Below are 21,335 nucleotides of genomic sequence, written 5' to 3' on the forward strand. Positions count from 1 at the left end.
AATGTCACCATTCTTCACAAATGAACAAAGGCTTTGGTTAGTATAACTTCAGGTAGAGTAAGCAGACGATTCAGAACAACGTTTCACAATAGGCCTACAGTATAACTTTACATGTACATCTACCGTACACATCCCCTAACACTACCTGACTGACATATACTTACCATCACTAGGTGTCCTCCACGTGATGTTCACACCCACAAAACCACGATTGTCTGTTTTTGAGACAGAATGTGATTGAATATTCAGATGCTCAGGCTTCCCTGGCCAATTATGGCTGTCAGAGAATGCTGTAGACAGGCAGTCTGAAATCAAAGTAATGCAATATGAGATCAAGTCTACATGATACCCACTGTACTGTGTACCTGTGTATATAATATAGCTGAATTTCAAAGAGAAATGGCAACTTGATACACCTTTTGTAAACAATTCCAGAAAATGGATACATCACACGTTACACCTTGAGCAGGTATGCATCTTGCCAAACCGGTTTGTTACATCATCAAAGACACGTTTCAGTTCAATAACTTTTATACCCTTATGGTTACATGTATTTGTTACCAGTTTACTTGTCACTGACTTATTTGTTAAGAGGGACAGACTAACCTGACCCAGTTTGTACTTTTGTATTTTTACCATAATTTGAAATTACAGTAAGGAAGCTTTCAGTCAGTGCACAAATGTTTCTCTAATTCAGCCCATGCACAGCCCATTTTCGCAACCTCCGTTTACCTGAAAATGTACATCTATACCATCTTAAAAATGTACACTGATTGGCAGCCTGAAAATACCGCTTGGTGTGCAGTGTTAACACAATATTAAAATACTTAGCTTAAGGATACATGAAACGGTACTACATAACGAAGAGTATATTTTAAAGGATTAGCGTCCAGATTTATTATTTATTCATAGTTAGCTACCTCTTTATATATTGTTAAACTGAGTGCAACGAAATATTGAAAAGGGAACATTAATCTGAGTAATGTGGCAATGAATATGACTTGAAAATGAGGCAGGTTTTATGCATTTTTTTTCCAACACTTGACAGTCTCTGCCGAATTACGTTACACAAGCTCAACCTTTTCGAGTTGTCAGAGCTTCGCCATTTAGTTCAGTCCTCAGGAAGGTGTGGGTCTACAGCGCAAGAAGGAGGAAGGATTTTGTACCCATGGTAAACAGCTGTATTTGCTCTCGCCATATTACAGCTGAAAGCTGCGACAGCTGAATTTTCATGCAGCTGAAATACAGCTGAATTTCCACCACACACTTGCACACTTATGCACACTAGTACTTATAAAATACTATTAACTGAAATTAAAATTTCTGGATAGTAAATCTTTGTACACTCTAACACCGACGTCCACATCCTACATATATTTATACTGTACACATCTCTTATGAATTTAGAATACCACAGGGAATAGAATGCTACTTGTTGTGAAGCGGACAGATCAAAAAAAATAGTAAATAAATATTAAATCATAAGACAATCACACGAAATGTACAGTGTAGCATGGGGTAAAGCTATAGCAAAATTCTACTTTAACATCTGAAGACTCGGAGTCTGAAGTCTGGCCAGAGATGCCAGTGTCATAAATTGGAACTTCAACATCATCCACTATGGGTTCAAATTGATTGAGCAACATATTTTCTGCTGTGTAGATAGAATCCATTAGATTAGATTAGGACCAGTAGCTAATCTGGAGACTAATCCTTTAAGGAACATGAATTAAGAGACATGTTTGCAAAAAAATTAGAAAAAAAAACTTAAGCCCAGCGCAAACAAACAACATATGTTGTCGAAAACGAGAATTGTTGCAGACAACTAAAATTCCCCCAAAGTTACTTGTGTGCACTTAACAACAAGAAGAATTCCTCAATGTGGAACATTTGATCCAAAGATTTAGCTTTTTAATTTTGGGCAATCCAGAAACAAATGAGCCAGCCGGGCACAAGATTTCGCTTGTCTGCGGGCAATTTGGATCTTGTGAGATCGTTATCATCAACATCATCCAATCAGCGTCTATGGAAATGTCATGTAAGTACATACAAATGGAAGCTTTGACTCAACTTTTTGGGGTCACACAATCTTGAATGTATCACATGACCGTCTTTCGCCACTGGAATATTCAAAAATGGACAACAGATGTTGCTCGTGCTCGAGGGTAACTGATATTCCGAATCATCTGACACAGAGATCTGAAAATCTGATTTTTCACAAAAAATATTGTTCAAGTACGCTAGACTTAAGGACCCCTATTTGCACTCTCCCTGCAAACAAACTTGTTTTGACAGCTGTCACTGTCAACGTCACCATAGCAGGCTACTTCATTTCCAGACTGACTGATGCAGCCTTACAGAACATTCCAAGAAGAAAACTGTTAAGATCTTTTGCAGTATTGCAGTACCCCGACAAATGCATTTGTTTGAAATGTGTAACACCATCAGCACTGTGGTGAGTGTAACCCGAGGGAAATCTTCATGGGTTTTGATGATCGGCATGTGGTTACCATGACAAAGGTGCAAGTGGACAAATGTGTCCACCACAAATGAAACCTTTATGCGGAACACAGTTGGAGTTGTTTCATTTCACACTGTCATCTTTTTATGTATGCATCCACCAAAAATTAAAACTCTACACAGAAAACAGTTATAGAGTTATAGCCCAAAATCATGTCATTTATATAGTATATATAAGGAAAATGGTTACCATGACAACTGCGAAAATAGACAATTGTGAGTCACGACACATTGTCATCTGTAAATCTATGTATCCACCAAAAAATAAAAATTTATATTAAAAACTGTTGGAGATATAGCCTTGACAGGAATACGGACAAACGGACAAAGTCGATATAATATAATACGCTCCACCTATTGAGGGGTCGTATAAAAACCAAACGTTTCATGGACCCTTGATGTGTAACCTTTTGTTCCCAAGTCGTGTGACACTGCGAGAAATCAGTCAATCAGTGGAAGTGAAATTAACACATGAATGCTGAGATGCGCCTATGCCCAGGAACCAATAACTGGGAATGTCAACCCTTGTGTGCAGATATTCATTGTTCATCTACAGCTGTTTGCCCCATCGTACTTTGAGTGAGTGAGTGCTCGGGGTTTAACATCGTACGTAACAATTTTTCAGTCATATCACTTAGAGTACATGTAATGTGCGTTCTTTTTCCAAGACCGTTTTCGACCACTAGTGCATTATCTAATGCTGCTTCACTGAGACGACTCACCGAAGGCAAGTAAGCTGTCCTACCCGAGCCATCATACTGATACGGTCAACCAGCCGTTGCACTTCAATTCGTGCTGAATGTCAAGCGAGGAAGCTACAATTTCCTTGTTTCCGTTCGTAGGTGTGATCGTACCCAGGATTGACCCTCGATCTACCACCCCCAGGGGACGCCCTACCAATTGAGCCATCAGGACCCATTCACATTGTGCTTTGAAGGGAACACTTAAGTTTCAGAATGACTTGATTTTACAATAAATGTCATACTATTTTCACTTAGAACAGTATGCTGCTTGCTCTTTCAACAATTTAAGAATTACAGTATGCGCCCTATCTAGATCTCTACCTGGATGTACATGGCCACCAGCACTGATCAAATGACCTCACCGCTGTAGTTAAAGTGAACATAAAGTCAGCCACTAAAGCTGAATTAATTAATAAAGTAGTACTGTAGAAATGTTCTAAAAATATTTTTAAAAATTCTACACCGCTTATCAACAAAATAAATAGCAAACAATTGTCACTACATAGCCACTCATTTGGCGATGCCAGTTTGCCATGTTATAGCAATCTAGAGTGACGTCACAAAACCTTGGAGCTCTCTCGTACCGAATGTATAAACAATGTGACAATGAGAAAATAGGAACAAAAACGCCTGATACACAGCCAAAGAGTATCAGTTCTGTTCCGTGTTCAAAGGGCCAATGTTTCCTTTAGTTTGGCGCTCGGTCAGGGCCATGTTCGTGAACACAAGCGTCGTGTTTTAATGGTCCTGCTAATCCTTGTCCTACCTTGGGTGTAAGCATTTGGCCTCGCTGGCTGTACTGACTTCAGTGAATTCATCGAACATAGCAGGACCTTCTGATTGATAACAGACCCTTTCATTCTGATTTTGGGAAGATATTTTCGAAATAAAGCTGACTCACTATTTTTTTTTTCAAGCAATGATTCTCACCAGCTTATCCTGACAAGTTACTGCTGCCTCCTCCACAGTATGTACGCATTGTGACACAGGTAGTCGTTCTCAGTACCCTGCCCATAAATGTTGGGTTCAAAATACATCAGTTTGACACTTAAACTAACTCTAAAATCTAACTTAGTGCAGTAATACCTGTCTATCCACTATAAGAAACCACAGCGCCAATTGAGAGCTATTGGCTTTTTTGACGTGACAGTCAATTTTCATGTGACCCTTTCAGCACTAGTGACTGTCCCAGTTCATAAGGGCTTCTACAACCTGGCCTCTCAGAGTGAATTGTTCATCTGTGCCATATCTCCAATGCTGATTTATTTATTTATTTGATTGGTGTTTTACGCCGTACTCAGAATATTTCACTTATACAACAGCGGCCAGCATTATGGCAGGTGGAAACCGGGCACAGCCCGGGGGAAACCTACGACCATCCGCAGGTTGGTGGCAGACCTTCCCACTTATGGCCGGAGGGTCCCCAATGTTGAAGTTCCTCTTCTCAGCTTTCAAAACCTTATAGAATTTTTTACATATTTTCTATGATAACTGTGTCCTATATCATTTTTTCCATGTGTATAAAGTGGCAGACTTTCTGTTCACTTTACATAATGTTACAACTATAGGTATTTTGTGCAAGGAGGCCCTGAAACCTCGCAGAATCCGAGGGGGGGGGGGGGTATTTTTTTTTATTGGTTTTCAAGCTGAAAGGGGGAAACCTTTTGTCCTTGACTGAATGATTAAAAGAATTATGTTAAAACTGTCATCTATGTCATATATCTAGAAAACTGCCTACACAGCTGTTTGAAAATACCGGGGGCGTTATCTTGTTTCTAATTCTTTTTCTTCTAGGTCAGTTAGTTTGGCAGCTACAGTACATGTACATTGAATCCATATATATTGAACACTGTAATGTTCTTCTCAAGAATCAATTATAATACCCTAACCCCTCCACCTTTTCGCATAGGAAAGAGCAACCTTCGTGCAATTTATGCACCCTTTTAATTTGACTTTGTAGACAAAATTGCAGTGGTTGGCATGGCCAATTTCAGGGATTCAGGAAAGTATAATTTTTTTAGTTAGCTCACAATATTGCCCTCACAATATGCTTAAATAAATATCTTGCAAACATGAGAAAAGGTTGGAGACTTACAGTACTAGTCATATTCAGTTTGAAACAATATCAAAATGTTTAAATCTTTTGAAACTCCCAATTAATTTGATTTACAAACCATAGAAAGTTTTGAATTTTGATATACAAGATATGCTCCTTTTGTAGGGGTTGAATCATTTTAATCTTACAACAATACTTTCTACTCTCTACAATTGTTTAAAACGTATTACACGATTTCAGAAATGGAATTTTAGCCCATTCATTTTACTAAGACTTAGAAGGTTTCAAAAAACATGCTATATATCTTAATATACCAGCATTGCTGTGCTGCTGGTCACCTGTTACAACATTATCATGTTGAAAACTGCTCTGTATTGAAGCAGAGGGTCCCAACCATTTAATATGAAGACTGTTTGGAAGAGCCAGCCGTGCATCTGCAAGCAGTTCTATACATACACTGAATGGTAAAATAAATGAAATGAAATTAACACACACATACCATATTTTATAAAGGATAGGTCTATGGGGTTAAGAAGGTAATTAAGATTCTAAACATGCCCTAAAGGATTATTTTTCACTTCTTCACGACCCAGAACTTGTACATCCTAAGAAAATTGTTTGTTGTGGAAAAAGGCAATATCAAGCCTATGAAAGCCCAGCTTTTAATGTGTGACATTCTGGTTACTCCCAACATGAGCATATTTATATTCATGGCCCTGCATCACATTGAGTAATAAATCGCCCAAAGGCACCTTTGTTTACACATGCGTAAATATCAAGAAATAATCAAAGCCTAATAAGATGTTGTGTCATCACCCCTGGTCAAAGGTATTTTTTTAAAACATTGTGAAGACATATACTTGTTAAAGTAGAGGGTATCAACGGTGGGTGGTTAACTTAAAATGAATATCTCTATCACAATAGTAATAATTGGTACTGAATGTATATACACACATGTATAAATACATATATATGTATAAATACATGCATATATATATATATATATCTAAAAGAAAAAGTTGATTGTTCTAATGTGGAGAATAAGTATAAGAAATAACAAGGGAAACCTTCTCAAATTTCTACATTGTTTTATTCCAACTGCAGTTTCGAACTTTCATTCTCATCAGGGATACTGAGTGTTAGCATTGCAAAGTCAGGATTATATACAGTATATGGTCAGTGTACACCAGTATAGTGACAACAGTGGTCGCTCAACAACAGGATACCAGAAAGGTGAGTACTGACTTGAATTTAACACTTCACGCTTAACATAATTGAGAAATCAAACAGGACAATTCTAGTACAATACAATACAAAGACAGCTGTTAAGCCTGTCATGATAAGTCCAAGATACAGTTTAATATGTTAAAAATGAATTAGGGATGGTGATTTTCATGATATAAAGGGAAGACAGTAAATAGTGGTAAAGAGAAACATTCGGTGCACATTCTGAATAGGTTTTAGCACTGGCATTAGCATTTAACATCTGTCAGGTAAAATGATGATGTGTCTAAATGTCACGTACGCCAGTATACTCTTAACTGAGTACTGTGTTTGGCATACATTTGTTGTGTAAATCTGTGACCCTAAAGGTTGCATGTTGTTATGTTCTGTAATTCTGTATTACAACAGGCTGACTAGATGGCTATGATAGTGCGAAACTGAATGCGCCTAGATCAAGGACCTACATAACCACGGTGTGGAGTCGTTTATGTACTAGTGTAAATCTAACTAGATTCTCAGAGAGCTAATATGGTGTTGTTGTTGGATAATGATATGGAATAGGATTATCTCATGGCAGTTGATGTGTATATATTGTCGTTAGGCGAAGCTGGAGTGCACACGCGCTCAACATTTATTACATACAGCAATCAATGACGTACATCACATCCCCCTTTTTATAAAAACATCAGAAATAAGAATGCAGTATTTAACACATTACTGTCAATCAACTTCAACCAATTACATTTAAAGCATTATTGTCATAAAAGCAGCACAAATAAGACATTTCAGTTAATACATGATCAATCACAATTCTGTTTTCTCCCATCCAATTGTATAATCAATTCAATATGTAAACTAAAACATAATAAAGCACACATACATATACACAGTTGTAATCAATCTCAATCTGATTTGATAAACATCAACATTTATCAAATTACAGTACATCAGTATTTATCAACACATCAATAACATCAGTTCATGTATCTCTCTAACGCATTGGTATTCTGACTTGACGACCGCTGCGTTTGTCATTTCTGATTTGGATACACATTTGCTATCTTGTACCTGGACTTGTTTACTTTGAACCTGAGTTCTTATTGGTCTAGGTATTTTGCTTGGTGTTTTAACACTTCTATTTACAGGAATGCACATGTCCTCTATTAGTTCAAAATACTCATCAGGATTGTGTGCACTTGTCAAATACTCAGATGCCACTTCTGGTGATTCTCTAACTACCTGGTGGTTTCGCCTTAGCTCTGAACATGATTCTACTTTCACAACATAAGACCTTGGCTTTTCAGATTCTGTTTGAACAATACCAGGTTGCCATTTTCTTGTTCTTTTCTTGACTCTAACACTATCTCCCTTTGCTAAATTAGTCATTTGCCTTATATCTTTATCAAAGTAGCTTTTCTGAGATTGTTGGTTCTCATTTGAAGACATTTTAGTAGACCTGTCTACTATCTGGTGTTCTTGGCTTTAACATTGAGGATTTCATTGGCAACTTTGTGTTTAACCTGCGGCCCATTAACTGCAAAGGCGAATAACCTATCCCGTTTAGCAGCATGTTCTGTACACTAACAAAGCGTACATGGATCATCTGACTTTTTGATCAAGTTTTTTAGTGTCTTAACCATGCGATCAGCTTGACCGTTTGAGTGAGGATATCTGGGGCTGCTTGTTGTGTGCGTAAATTCCCAAGTCGTGGAAAACTTTCTAAACTCTGCGCTTGCGTATTGTGAACCATTGTCCGAAACAACTTTTCTAGGTATCCCGTGTCGTGAAAAGATCGACTTACGCGCGTTAATAACTGTTTGCGCTCGTCTGTCTTTTCTCAAACCATACACCTCTGGAAATTTTGAATAGTAATCTACTACTATAAGGTATGACCTTGATATTCAACAAGATCTGAGGCCAGTTTTACCCATGGAGCATCTGGAATATCATGACTTATCATCGGCTCCCTATTTTGCTGTTTACACTTTCGTTGCACTTTCTACACTTTTGAACTACTTCCTCAATTGATCTGTTAATTCGTGGCCAAAATATCGCTTCTCTTGCTTTGTTTTTACATTTTACCACCTCCAAGTATGATTCATGATCTTTCTTTAACATTTTCTTCCTCATTTTTGTCAGAATAACAACTTGCTCACATTTGAAAAGTACTCGGTCAACTACTCCTAATTCATCTTTAATGTTTCAGTATTCTCACCACTCATGTGGGCAATCTTTTATCTCGATTGGCTATCCCTCTCGAGCAAGCGAAACTACTTTTGACAACGTTTTGTCATGCTGCGTTTCGTGTTTTAACTTTTCAAACTATTCTGGGGAAAATGGGGTTGTTCCCTGACCAAAAATACTTTACGGGGTGCTTCTAACCGGCTACCTGCTTTCGGTAAGTAAGCTCTACTCAATGCATCTGTTAACCAGAGTTCTTTCCCTTTTTTTTACTTCACCTCTAACAGGTAAGGCGGTTTTCCGTCTTGTATCAACACGGAACCTAAGCCTTTTGAACTGGCGTCCACTGACAATGTGAGGGGTTTGTCTACATCGTAAAATGCTAACACTGGAGCTGTCGTGAGAAGCTCACATAACTTTGTGTAACATTTCTCATGTTTATCTGTCCATTCCCATTCTACTCCTTTCATTAACAGTTCTCTCAATGGGGCGTTTGCTCAGATAGATGGGGTATGAATTTGTGAATATATGTCAACATGCCTAGAAATCTCTGTAAGCTTTGTTTATCAGTCGGCCTTGGCATTTCTAACCCTGCCTTGACTTTTTCCGGATCTATTTTTAGACCGCTGTCTGTGTCCTAGATAAGCTCTCTCTGATTTTTTGAAGTCTAACTTGTCTTTGATCAGTTTCAGATTTCCTTTTCTCGCTATTTCTAGCACATGCTTTACTCTGCTTTCATGTTCTACATCCGTCTGTTCCCAAAACCAGAATATCGTCCATTACGACATCTACTCCTTCTAGGTCTTCAAAAAGTTCTGACATTCTAGCCTGGAAAATTTCTGGAATGCTGTTTATTCCAAATGGGGCTCCCAAAAATCTGTACCTTGCGAAAAGTACAGTATTCTGAACTTTTCTCATCTAATTTCATTGGCCAGTAGCCACTTTTGGCATCAAATTTAGAGAAATATCTACTCCCTGTAAGTTTTGTCCCCTCCTTCTCTATGATATTCATGAGATCTTTGTATTGCTTCATTTAAATCTCTGAGTTCTAAGCATACTCTGAGGTCACCATTGGGTTTGACTACAGTTACAAAACTATTAACCCATTCTGTTGGTTCACTATGTTTTGTGATCGCAATCAAGCTTTCCATTCTGTCTAGTTCAGCTTTTAGTTTGTCTTTCAGAGCTAGTGGTACAGATCTAGGTGGGTGTACTACTGGAGTAACATTTTCTTTCAACCTGTCCCTGATTCCTCATGTTTCTCTACTTTTTCTTTCACTTTCTCTTGTTTACCTTGTTTTGCTTTTTGTGCACCTTTCTTTTCTATTGGTACCCTTTCATGCTGATTTTTCTCTGTGATTACCGTGTTTACCCTCTTAATTATCTTTAACTCTTTTTCACAAAGGTTTGCACTCAAAACTGTTGGAGAATTACCTTCTACCATGTGAAAAGTTATCGGGTGTAGCTCTTGTTTTCATACAAGATTTTCCTTGCCTTCTCTTTTCATTGTGTCTCCTTCCTCCACCACGCCAACCGCTGTTAAATCGTCCTTTGTATTGTCCTCAACCTGGTGGATTTCTCTGCTGATTTTTGTTTGGACAGGACACAGAAAAATGTCCAAAGTTGGAACACGAAATATACCATTTTCCTTGCGCTGGACAATGTTTGTTTACATATACATGCCCACAGCTGTTACAATTGCCCTTGTTGGTTCCCATGGCTACCACGTGCACTGGCTACTTCGGCTGACCTACTTCTGCATTGTTCATCACTTGCCTATGTCTGACTGTTGTCTTGTATGCACGACAAATGTTTATCGTTGCAGACAAATTCAAATCTGGCGTTCTCAACAGTCAAAGTCGAAATTTATCACTTCGGATACCACTGACAATTCTGCTGCTTATAAGCGTGTCTTTTAAGTCACCAAAATTATAATCTTTGGCCATATATGTTAGCTGAGTCAAATATTTATCAAAAGTCTCATGTGGTTCTTGGGCTCCCGTCAAAAAGATGTGGTGATAGTAACTCAAATTCTGTGCTTGTGGTTGACAATACCTTTCAAATTTCTGTACGACTTTTCCATACCTCTCAAGATCTCCATCAGCATCTCCCGGTTCATCCCATTTCAGTCCACTGAGCACTGTTATCGCTTCTTCCCCAGCAACATGTAGGAACCTGGCGATGCACGCTTTATCCGGTTTCTCAGCGATGCGGTCAAATACAGCTCAAATGTCTGCTTGAAACGTTTCCAATTTAGTTGATTCATTGTGGTGACGGAAAATTTCTACCGAAAACCCACTAAATTCTGACACCATGTCATGTACTAACATCAAACCACAAGGTAGGCGAAGCTGGAGTGTACTTGCGCTCAGCATTTATTACATAAGGAGTGCGTACTGTATCATGTGACCAGCTATGACGACAATCTATGATGTACATCACATATATAATGATGTTCACATGTCTTTACCCTATAATGATATCTGTTACTATGGTGAATGAAGTAGTAAAAGTATGTGTATTGGTGCTGTTCTGATAACACTATAGGAGTGTATAATTAAAAGACAAAGATACAACATGAAGGCAAGAAGACAGTGATGTGATATTTTTCACCTTATGTCTGTGGTATGTTACACTTTTAGGTTTTGCTACACTGTAAATATTCGCATACACTGTAAGACATATTACAGTGTAACATGGCGATACACAGTACAAATATACTGTAAATAGTGTGTACATAACCAGGACTGACACTTGTGTTTTATGCAGTGACATTAAAGCATGAAGACACAGTTTTCTGATCACAATAATTTTCCTTGAATACACCAACTCAAATGGAGAATGGACTTAATGGCACCCATGGTGTTTAATGTAACATCAGCCTGGTTACACGTATACCTTATCACCAAGCCCAGAACCTCATATCTTTAATTAAATGTCTTACATTATATGAGTTATCCCACGATACTGTAAAATAAGGTAACTCACCTATGTTTGTTGCCTGGACAGAGCAATGAAGATCAGCCTACAACAACAACAACCAAGAATTAAACTGACAACCGATTCAAGCCTTTAAATATGTCCTTTGACCATTCTATAAAGTGAACTACATGTAGCTCTACCATATGCAACGTATAATGCAATGGCATAGCGCCTGACATAGTCATGTAGGTGTACATGTTGGGTAATAATAGAACTTCTTAAGAGGACTATGACATTCACGTGGACTGCCTGTCTACTGAAAAGAATCCCTGCCCACGTCATACACACAATGAAGCATGCTTGCATTAAGATGTCCGCAGTCTCCTTTAGGATCACGGTTTACACAACATTTGTTTGCTGAAAAGCAATATGGAAAAACAAGTGCATGTACACGAAGATCAAATGTCATACGTAACAGATGACGCAATACACTTTTTTTCAAACTGTTGAAGAAATATGCATTTAAGTTTTCGCTGGCTTTGGCTATGTGCACATTACACCATGAAAAAAACATTAAAAGTAAAAACATCATAATGCTACAAAGTACATGCAGAGGTTAATTAATTGTAAATACTGAACTGATTAATGTGAAAACGCTAAATCACTAAATCTGTAATCTGTATAGCCGTATCATGCTAAGCCAGGCTTACGTGCGCGCTCTGAATTGCAGTATCGCACATTGAACATGAAAGGCTGTCTGGCGGCAGTTAGGCTTATTCAGTTTACAAAAGCACAGCGAGTATGTCTGGTCACCTCCCTGGGTTCACTGGGCAAGTTGTTTCTCCTTACCTTCCTCCTCAATGCTCGCACGCAAACCATTCACAGTCCTCACTTGTTTAGTTTCTCAGCAAACTTAAGAACTTCTGCCTTTATGGTTATAGAATGCAAATAACGTATATACATGTATATACGTCATGGTAGAAGGCACCTGTTAAATACTTTACAAATCCGTGTCAAGCCACCGAGTTATTTTTATATGACGGCATGCACATCTCCATGGCCTTCTCAGAACTGTACACAGGAGTCCACCAACAGGTCTACATGTACATGAAGTGTGCTGGTTGTTTTGTAATACGATAAATCCTTCAAGCTTTTCACATGTTTACACATGGAGCTTGTCTAGTCTTCTTTTCACACCACATCTCAGCATTTAAGGCATGGTTTCAGACACCCAGTTCAAATATGCCAGAGTCACTGATCACTATCACTAGGTAAAACACATTCTGGTTACATGTAGATCACAGCACTGATTTTGCTTTAGCGCACATGAATTATGTGCAAAATCAAAATCTATGAAGTTACTACATCTTGAGCTCACTTTCCTTTCAATTCAGACAGTCTAATTTAGTGACACATCGCCTTATGACGAGGTGTCGACACGGTCAAAGGTTTTTATGATTAAAGTCATGAGAAATATCACTTTAATATGAAGTTTTGTGCAAGTGAGCTAAGGATGCTACTGTCACAAAGATGATGAAACACATTTGATGACGATTTTCCAAAATATGAAATTTACCTTTCTAGGTTATAGATATCAGCCCCGTTCATATAATTTTATTTTCTAAACCATAATATTAAACTATTATTTTACTATAAATGACTATTACACCTAGGAACTAATAATTTTATATATGTGTATCCACACTTAAAAGACTAAAGTGTACATTTAAACAAGACTGACATGTCAATCATTTTTAGAAAACACCACAATGAAACAAAACGTGAATCAAAATTAGGTTTACAAAACCTTTCAGGCTGATCAAATTTTGCATATTTATTTGTTTGTTTGATTGGTGTTTTACATCAAACTCTTGAATGATTATTTCACTTATACTTCGCAGAGAAACTTCGCAGAGCCCGGAGGAAACCCACAACCATTGGTTTCTGACTGATCTTTCCACAGGCTAAAACAAGGAAATTAGTGTACACATATGGAAGGACGCTGACTAGGTATAACAATCATATGTTACAGCCCATAACTATGCAAGCATACCAGATGAACCCACTATGTACTTAGCACGTGCAGATACAGGCTGTATAGCAATCTTTCTTTATGGTTGGTTAACCCTTTCACATAAATCCAATAAATTACACTACGAACTTCCTGTTTCTTTCCTTGGCCCCTGACAAGATCACTTCCTGCATTCAAATTCTCCTGAATCGAACAAACCACACCAGTAACAAAACAAAAAAAAAACAAAAAAACAAACCCTTATCATCACTTCTTTGAGGAGTTCTGGGACCACTGATACAGTATATATTACATATATATAATATCTGTCTATTTCATAAGTCTTCAGAGAATTGGAACTAATCTGACAAATCCTCTCAAGGCAAAACTCTCCGTACTCAAGTACCATGATGCTAATTAAGTTTAATAGTCAGGTTTAAATGATCAGGTTCAGGTTAGTGAACGTCATTTTAGAAGTAGCCATGCTGTCATTGTGTTGGCATTTATACACTTTTTGTGTAGAGCACAGATTCTATTCCTGAAAAATGTTTCAACATCTCTACAATGCAATGAACAGTTATGGCAAAACAGTCGTGTTTCTTTTGGTTTTGTTTTTTTTTTTTTCAAGATTTCTCTATTTATCTCTATTTTCAAAATATTTACGTTTTATATGTAATTTATAAGGTATACAACAATTTCTGACTTATTAACGAATAGCCTACTTTACATTTCCTCAGGCTTTTTTTAACATCTCCACAATTTTGTTAAAATAAAAGAACAGTGGGGTTCACATTCACATGCATATATGTTGATTGTAAATTTTGATTTGCTATTCTATTTTGAATGATCAGTAGAAACCATGCGATGTACATGTAGGCTAGTCTATGGTTTGCCTCTGGGACCATGAGAATTGTCTCATACCTGAGAATGCAGGATAGTTCTGATAAGGCTATGAAATCCAACTTTATCAAGTACAAACTATACGGTGCATGACAACTTCAGATTTAGAAAACATAGGGAATCTTCACAACACTTGACTATTATTATACAGAACGGACTTTATCAGCGAAACTCAAAAAAGTTATTTGCAGGTCTATACATAAACACTCCAGATACATAAAGTTATGCAACATACATCAATTCATGGTTTATAAAGAATCCATAAATGCAAGTGATAACCAAAATAATTATGTCTGTATTAGTACAAATAATGACATCTATATTATTAAAAATAAAGACGAAATTAATCAGGATTTTCATCACACTGATGTCAATATTGTAGTTTATATATAATTTTATAAAACTCCATAATATCTCACACTGCTGCTGTAACATGTTGACGGCCCTACTGAGTTGGTGTTCAGGGTCCCTAAATTGTCATCTCATATGAAGAGCAATCTGAATGCTCTTCCCAGAATGATTTATTTTATTTATTTATTTGATTGGCGTTTTTCGCCGTACTCAAGAATATTTCACTTATACGGCGGCGGCCAGCATTATGGTGGGTGGAAACCGGGCAGAGCCCAGGGGAAACTCACGACCATCCGCAGGTTGGTGGCAGTCCTTCCCACTTACGGCCGGAGAGGAAGCCTACATGAGCTGGACTTGAACTCACAGCAACTGCATTGGTGAGAGACTCACGGGTCATTACGCTGCGCTAGCATGCTAACCAACTGAGCCACAGAGGCCCCCTCCCAGAATGAAGTTAAAGATGCACTTATGTGTTACAGATTGGCAAGTCACATAGAGAATAACACATACCATGGTAGTTTAGAAAACTTACAAGTTCTGCTAAGTCGGGCAGTAGTTCTTCACCCTAACAGGAGAGCTGGCTGACACAGAGCAAGGTCTTATGCAGCTACCTAAGCTTGACAACTGGACCAGTTTTATGGTGGGGTGTGTCATAATTTGGCCACATGCAATACACATAGTTACTGAAGCAAATTTACAAAGACAGGGATGAGAGACATACATAGACAGGAATATTATTTTCAAGCACTGTACAGAGAGCTATACGATGAGGCACAATATGTATAGATATTTTAATCTTCAATGTTTGATATTCTCGCATCTGTTGATGTGATTAGTTTAAGGAAAAAATTTACAAAGGAAATAAGAAATAACATTCACACAATTAACTGAACAAAATGCAGACATAAATCCGCATACAGAATAATGTCACTTAAATGTACAAGCCAAAAACATGAATTCAAGAATGAAAGCATGTATGTCTTGAGGTGTGTACATGATATCACTTGGTCCACTGAAATTATACTGCCAATGGAAAGCCTTAATATATACATGTACAGTAGAATACATATGGCTTGAGATCAGATTAACTTAAAATGACTATTTGTTTTCTCTTGCTTTAGATGAATTAACTACAGCCCTTAGAACACATCATTCACTAGAATAAACAGGCATCCACTATGGCTCAATTTTGCTAAACCATTTATAACATCCATATCAAGCCATCAATCTTCCCATTCTGCGTTTATCTTCTCATTCTGTGTCTATCTTCGCATTCTGCGTCTATCTTCTCATTCTGCGTCTATCTTCTCATTCTGTGTCTATCTTCGCATTCTGCGTCTATCTTCTCATTCTGCGTCTATCTTCTCATTCTGTGTCTATCTTCTCATTCTGTGTCTATCTTCTCATTCTGCGTCTATCTTCTCATTCTGCGTCTATCTTCTCATTCTGCGTCCATCTTCGCATTCTGTGTCTATCTTCGCATTCTGCGTCTATCTTCTCATTCTGTGTCTATCTTCGCATTCTGTGTCTATCCTCTCATTCTGTGTCTATCTTATCATTCTGCGTCTATCTTCTCATTCTGTGTCTATCTTATCATTCTGCGTCTATCTTCTCATTCTGTGTCTATCTTCGCATTCTGCGTCTATCTTCTCATTCTGTGTCTATCTTCTCATTCTGCGTCTATCTTCTCATTCTGTGTCTATCTTATCATTCTGCGTCTATCTTCTAATTCTGCGCTAGAGGACTTCCAACTAATGTTTCATTATTCTTTGCATACAATCTGCTGTATTTGATTGACTTCCTCTGTAGTACTCAGTAGTTAATGTACCTGAGTATCCATCTCTGACTTTTGCAACAGAGGCTATACAAATAAAACAATGGAACAAAACAAGGTGCTAAATTCCACAGAATTCAGTACACATCTAAATTAACTAACAATGACTGTAAATCAAAAATGATCAAAAATATTAACCAAATGTAGCAATTTTACGAGCCATATAACTGCCATATTATAAACTTACATTTTCCCAGTAGTATATCATCCAATACGTAACTTCTTAACAAACCTCAAAACACAAAATTAAAACATTATTAGAGCTCTCAAAATGAGGGGGAAAAGAGCGCTTCAGACATGGATGAAACGTTACATCGTTTACAGTTACACCAAAACATGTGTTTAACAGATTTAAAACATAGTTCATTAGGATTTCAGAAAGAGCCTCATGCTGATGTTAGTTATGATCAAAAAGTTTGAAAATGGTTTAATACCAGTTTCAAGCATATATATGGCTACATCTATGATACACACCACAAAGGCATTTTATTTATTTGATTGGTTTTTAGAATTATATTGGTAGGAGATGAAGAACTGACTATTCTAATACAGACAATATCTTCTGCTAAGAGCCTCAGCACTTCACTCCAATCATAGAACAGGCAGCTCTGCGATTTGACTTTATTCCTGTATCAAATTTGAAGTGATTTGGGTGATATTCTGGGTGCGTACAGTTGTTGTTGACAGCACAGGCGCTCTTAATGATCCTACAGTCCAAGTCATAGTACTGTATGTGTATGCGCATGTATAACCTTTGTTTCCCTCGTTGTCCTGCTTCATATATACAGTGCATTACAGTAATATGTTCTGGCCTTTTGAAACAATATAATTGGGCCTGTGTTGAGACCTTGGCAATGGTAATCTTGAAATAGCTTACGCTCGGTTTCCGAACGTTAGCAAATTATGTGACTGTCAAGTCAGAACTACCAAAACATAAAAAGTCATAACCATGTAGCTCTAAACTTTTAGTCATGAAGGCATGACATGCTCTTGCCATTTCCACCTACAAGCACAAGAGCAAAACAAGACGAACTGTCACTGTTACATGTCTAAAAGTCACATTATTCTTTAAGATTACGTCTTATAGGAGTTTTGTTTCAATCCTGCAGTGCACCCATAAAACTGACAGACATGGTATCATGGGTATATAGCATAGTGGAAACAGATAAACAAACAAGATGTCCCTTGTCAATTAATTATAGAGATATGAATTTGAACCATGAGTCTACAAGCACTAAATACCAAGCATAAACCAAGAGTCCAGATGTCCAACGGGGGTGAGGCCCCCTCATCTTTGCCTTCCCACCCTCCCCCCAATATCCAGCCTTCAAAAGGTATAAACACAAATAAAAATAACAAAAAGACGGTGTAAAAATATCACTATAGATGGAGTTAGAGTTACGTGAGCTCTCCGATCAGATTCTATCGTGTACAAGTACCATGTGGAGATTAGGTGAAATAACCCCAGAAATACCGCAAATTGGAGACTCCTCTAAAGTTTTTGTAGTGCATTTTTGTGTTACTATATCCCCAACCTCATCAACATGCCGCAGACGATTTCCCACTGTGGCGGCCATCTCATTTTGATAGTCATGCATACGTGATCGTCACGTGATTAATAGTCATCACGTGATTAATGTGAGCGCAGAAAAAAAAAAGGTCGTTTAAGGGAGATAAATATGGCAATCATTATAGTAACACTAGTCAAGTCCAGTTTCCCATTTAGCTGGTTTCCCCTCCTGACGTTAGATGGTGCAAATCGCTCGTAAGTAATGAAAATGGTGACAGACAGCTTACGGCAACAGTGGTGTAGTGTCTGAAAATGTGTTCATTTTGTGAATTTGTGCAGTTATCATGGAGGCTCAGAATTGGTTAGCTGATTATGGGCATCACTCGGCTGACATCAGATTTACGCTAGGGAATTTTCAATGCGCATGTGAAGACATGTTAACTGTTCTTTACTGTTAACTGGAAACATTAGAAGCAATTTCTCTCTGTAACTCTCCCACACTTTGTGTTGCTTGTTCTGAGAGTTACATTCCGCAACTGGAGATTGCACAGTTATGTCAAACAGAAATAAGGCTTTGCTTCCTAGAGGTGGAAATCCAGAAGTGAATGAATTTACTGTATATATTGACTGTAACCTACAAATCGAAAAAGCAGAAATGCTCAAATCGGTTTCATCTCGTCTTTGACATATGAATATACCAGATCAGTCCTTAATTGTTAGAATGCATTTCCAAAGATTTCTGTCAGGAAGCAAGCCTTTCTCCTTCCAACACCCGCAATTTCACCTGAAGAGTGGGTGAAGCTGACCTGCTCGGTACGTTTGTACATTGTTACGTCTGGTGTGTGTTTCATTCGTGGTCCTACTATCACAGTACTATGACTGACGATAAAGACCCTTCCATTTGAAACAGTTGATTTTTCGCAGAATCTCCCAAATGTCTTTTCAGTCACATGGAGTGACACTTCACACAATGTCAAAAGTAAAGACTACTCAGACGAGTGCCACTTTAAAAAGTTGAACAATTAATTAAGTTGGATAAGTTAGGCTTACAGGCTACATGTCTACAGACTACCATTTGTTTATGATCCAGATTGTAGGCAGTGGTTATCAGTTCAATCGTTGATAGAAGCAACTGTTTGCCATATATTCCACCAGAACTACTTACCCCAACATTACAATGAGATGAACAGTGGAAATTTGCGGATGACAACGCGCAACAGGTGGCCGCCAACACCAAGGATACCCATGCACCCCCAGCCATCTCCCTCGATCGTTTACACCGCCACTGACGCTGTCTGCTGCACTATCATTCATTCACGTAGGACAGCGCCATCTTGAGGTGGATACAAACACAACCGGATGTCCACTTAGGGGGGCGTCTTATAGTGACATAGAAGTGCTCGCATATTGCTAAACGCTAAAGTGAAGCGGAATGCCTGGACACAACTATACCGAAACACCTTGAAAACATAGAAGGTGGTAAAATTTTACCTTAATTCAGGTCAAATAATACACAAGAAAATACTGATATAATAAAAGACTTACAGCACATAGAGAGCAAAAGCAGAGCAGCGATGACATTGTGATTATCGGCAAATGGTCTTACGAAATAAAGTTTGAAATATACCTTCGGCAGGGTTTATTCTAGCTGTTCGTGTAAATGTTCAAACTCGCTCTCAACATCATGTCTTAAGCTGAGATTCCATATACGCGGTATGCGGTTTGCGGTATACCGCACGCGGTACGCGGATACTTCATACGGTATGCGCTTTCTCTGATTCCATTTATGCGGTAACGTGTGCGTTTTCTTTCTTTCATGGTGCGTTTTTATCAGAGCAAACATGTCGCATTCCTCCATTTCACGACGTGTGGCTTTAGAGCAAGATTCAGACCTTGCCATAATAGCAATGTCATATAAGTTGTTGCAACTAAAGAAGCGTAAAAAGAGAAAACACCGATGGTGGGTCCACAGTATTTTGCGGCAAAGAGCTCAGCAGGGAGCTTCCCATAACGTGGTCTCGGAATTGCAGCTGGATGGAGAAAAATTCCAACAGTACTTTCGTCTAACCAGAGAACAATTTAAACAAGTTCCGACCACGTGTCGGGGAAACACCCCACCAGTGACGTCATTTCTTGGGATACCCTGTCCGGTTTTGAAAACGCATACCGCACCGATCGCTACATGGTGCGATTGATTTTGCCGTATACGTTTCCGCATGAAAAAAACGGATCCGCAGCCGTACCTATGGAATCATTGCAACTTATTTTAACTATTTCGATTTTTTGCCGCGTACCGCATACCGTGTACCGTATACCGCTACCGCATGTAAGGAATCTCAGCTTTAAACAAAATTGCGAAAAGCCTGCAACAATAAACAGTTTAGTTGTGCGTGTCTTGTTCATGTCGTGTATGGCTGTGGCGTCACAATCACAGCGTCATCAACCTGAATTGTTGGCAAAGTAGCCTTTGTTTGAGTGGCGCTGGTACAACTCGACGTCTTGATGGGAGTGAACGTGTTCATGGTAAGGTTAACCACACGGATAAGTATTTACCTGTAAGTGTAGTAGCTGACTTTAAGAAATGTTTGTTCTCCCGCGAAAATCAAAAACGTCCTTTTGTTGAAACAGACTCGTAACATATAATATCTAAGTAGTATGCACCTAACAAATATGCCATAACAAAGATGTCAGTGAATTGTTTTATTATTACTGTATTATCGATATGTATATTTTGTTCGGTTCCCTAACCATACTTCAAAGAAAAGCTGGAAAAACCGAGAAATACACTTTTGTGTGTGCGTTCTTCTGCATTCACCAACATGTGGAAAAAATTTGTGTTTCTAGAAACTATCATAAGCTTGTGAGTGTTAATATGTTCGATACATAAAACATGCAGCTTTGAAAACATACAGAAACCCATTACATGCCTACATGCAGATAAAATACAGAGAACGATACATCGTTTTGTATTTTTCCTGAGATATTAGAGTATATATATTTGTGTCTGTCTCACGTCCAAGACTGAAGGATATTATATAACGAAAAGGTTCACAATTGAAAATATCATTGACGTAAATAATTAT

General features: G+C 38.1%; 1 protein-coding gene across 3 annotated transcripts in view; it reads right to left on the reverse strand.

Annotated features, from left to right (window-relative positions):
- The window catches only part of LOC135470451 (uncharacterized), a 22,672-nt gene extending 3,112 nt beyond the window's left edge, over positions 1–19,560 (reverse strand). The window contains exons 1-3 of one of the 3 annotated variants that reach the window (XM_064749407.1): positions 19,418–19,560; positions 11,713–11,749; positions 165–305 (exon numbers count right to left, since the gene is read on the reverse strand). In XM_064749407.1, coding sequence (XP_064605477.1) covers positions 165–305; positions 11,713–11,749; positions 19,418–19,513 — 274 coding nt within the window. In that variant the 5' untranslated portion in view covers positions 19,514–19,560. Of the gene's footprint in view, positions 1–164; positions 306–2,071; positions 2,115–11,712; positions 11,750–12,495; positions 13,010–19,417 lie in introns of those variants that run through there. The other 2 variants (XM_064749408.1, XR_010444391.1) reach the window with 2 other exon arrangements.
- Between the last annotated feature and the right edge of the window lie 1,775 nt (positions 19,561–21,335).

This window comes from Liolophura sinensis, chromosome 7 (assembly GCF_032854445.1).
Source record: "Liolophura sinensis isolate JHLJ2023 chromosome 7, CUHK_Ljap_v2, whole genome shotgun sequence".
NCBI classification, from domain to species: domain Eukaryota; kingdom Metazoa; phylum Mollusca; class Polyplacophora; order Chitonida; family Chitonidae; genus Liolophura; species Liolophura sinensis.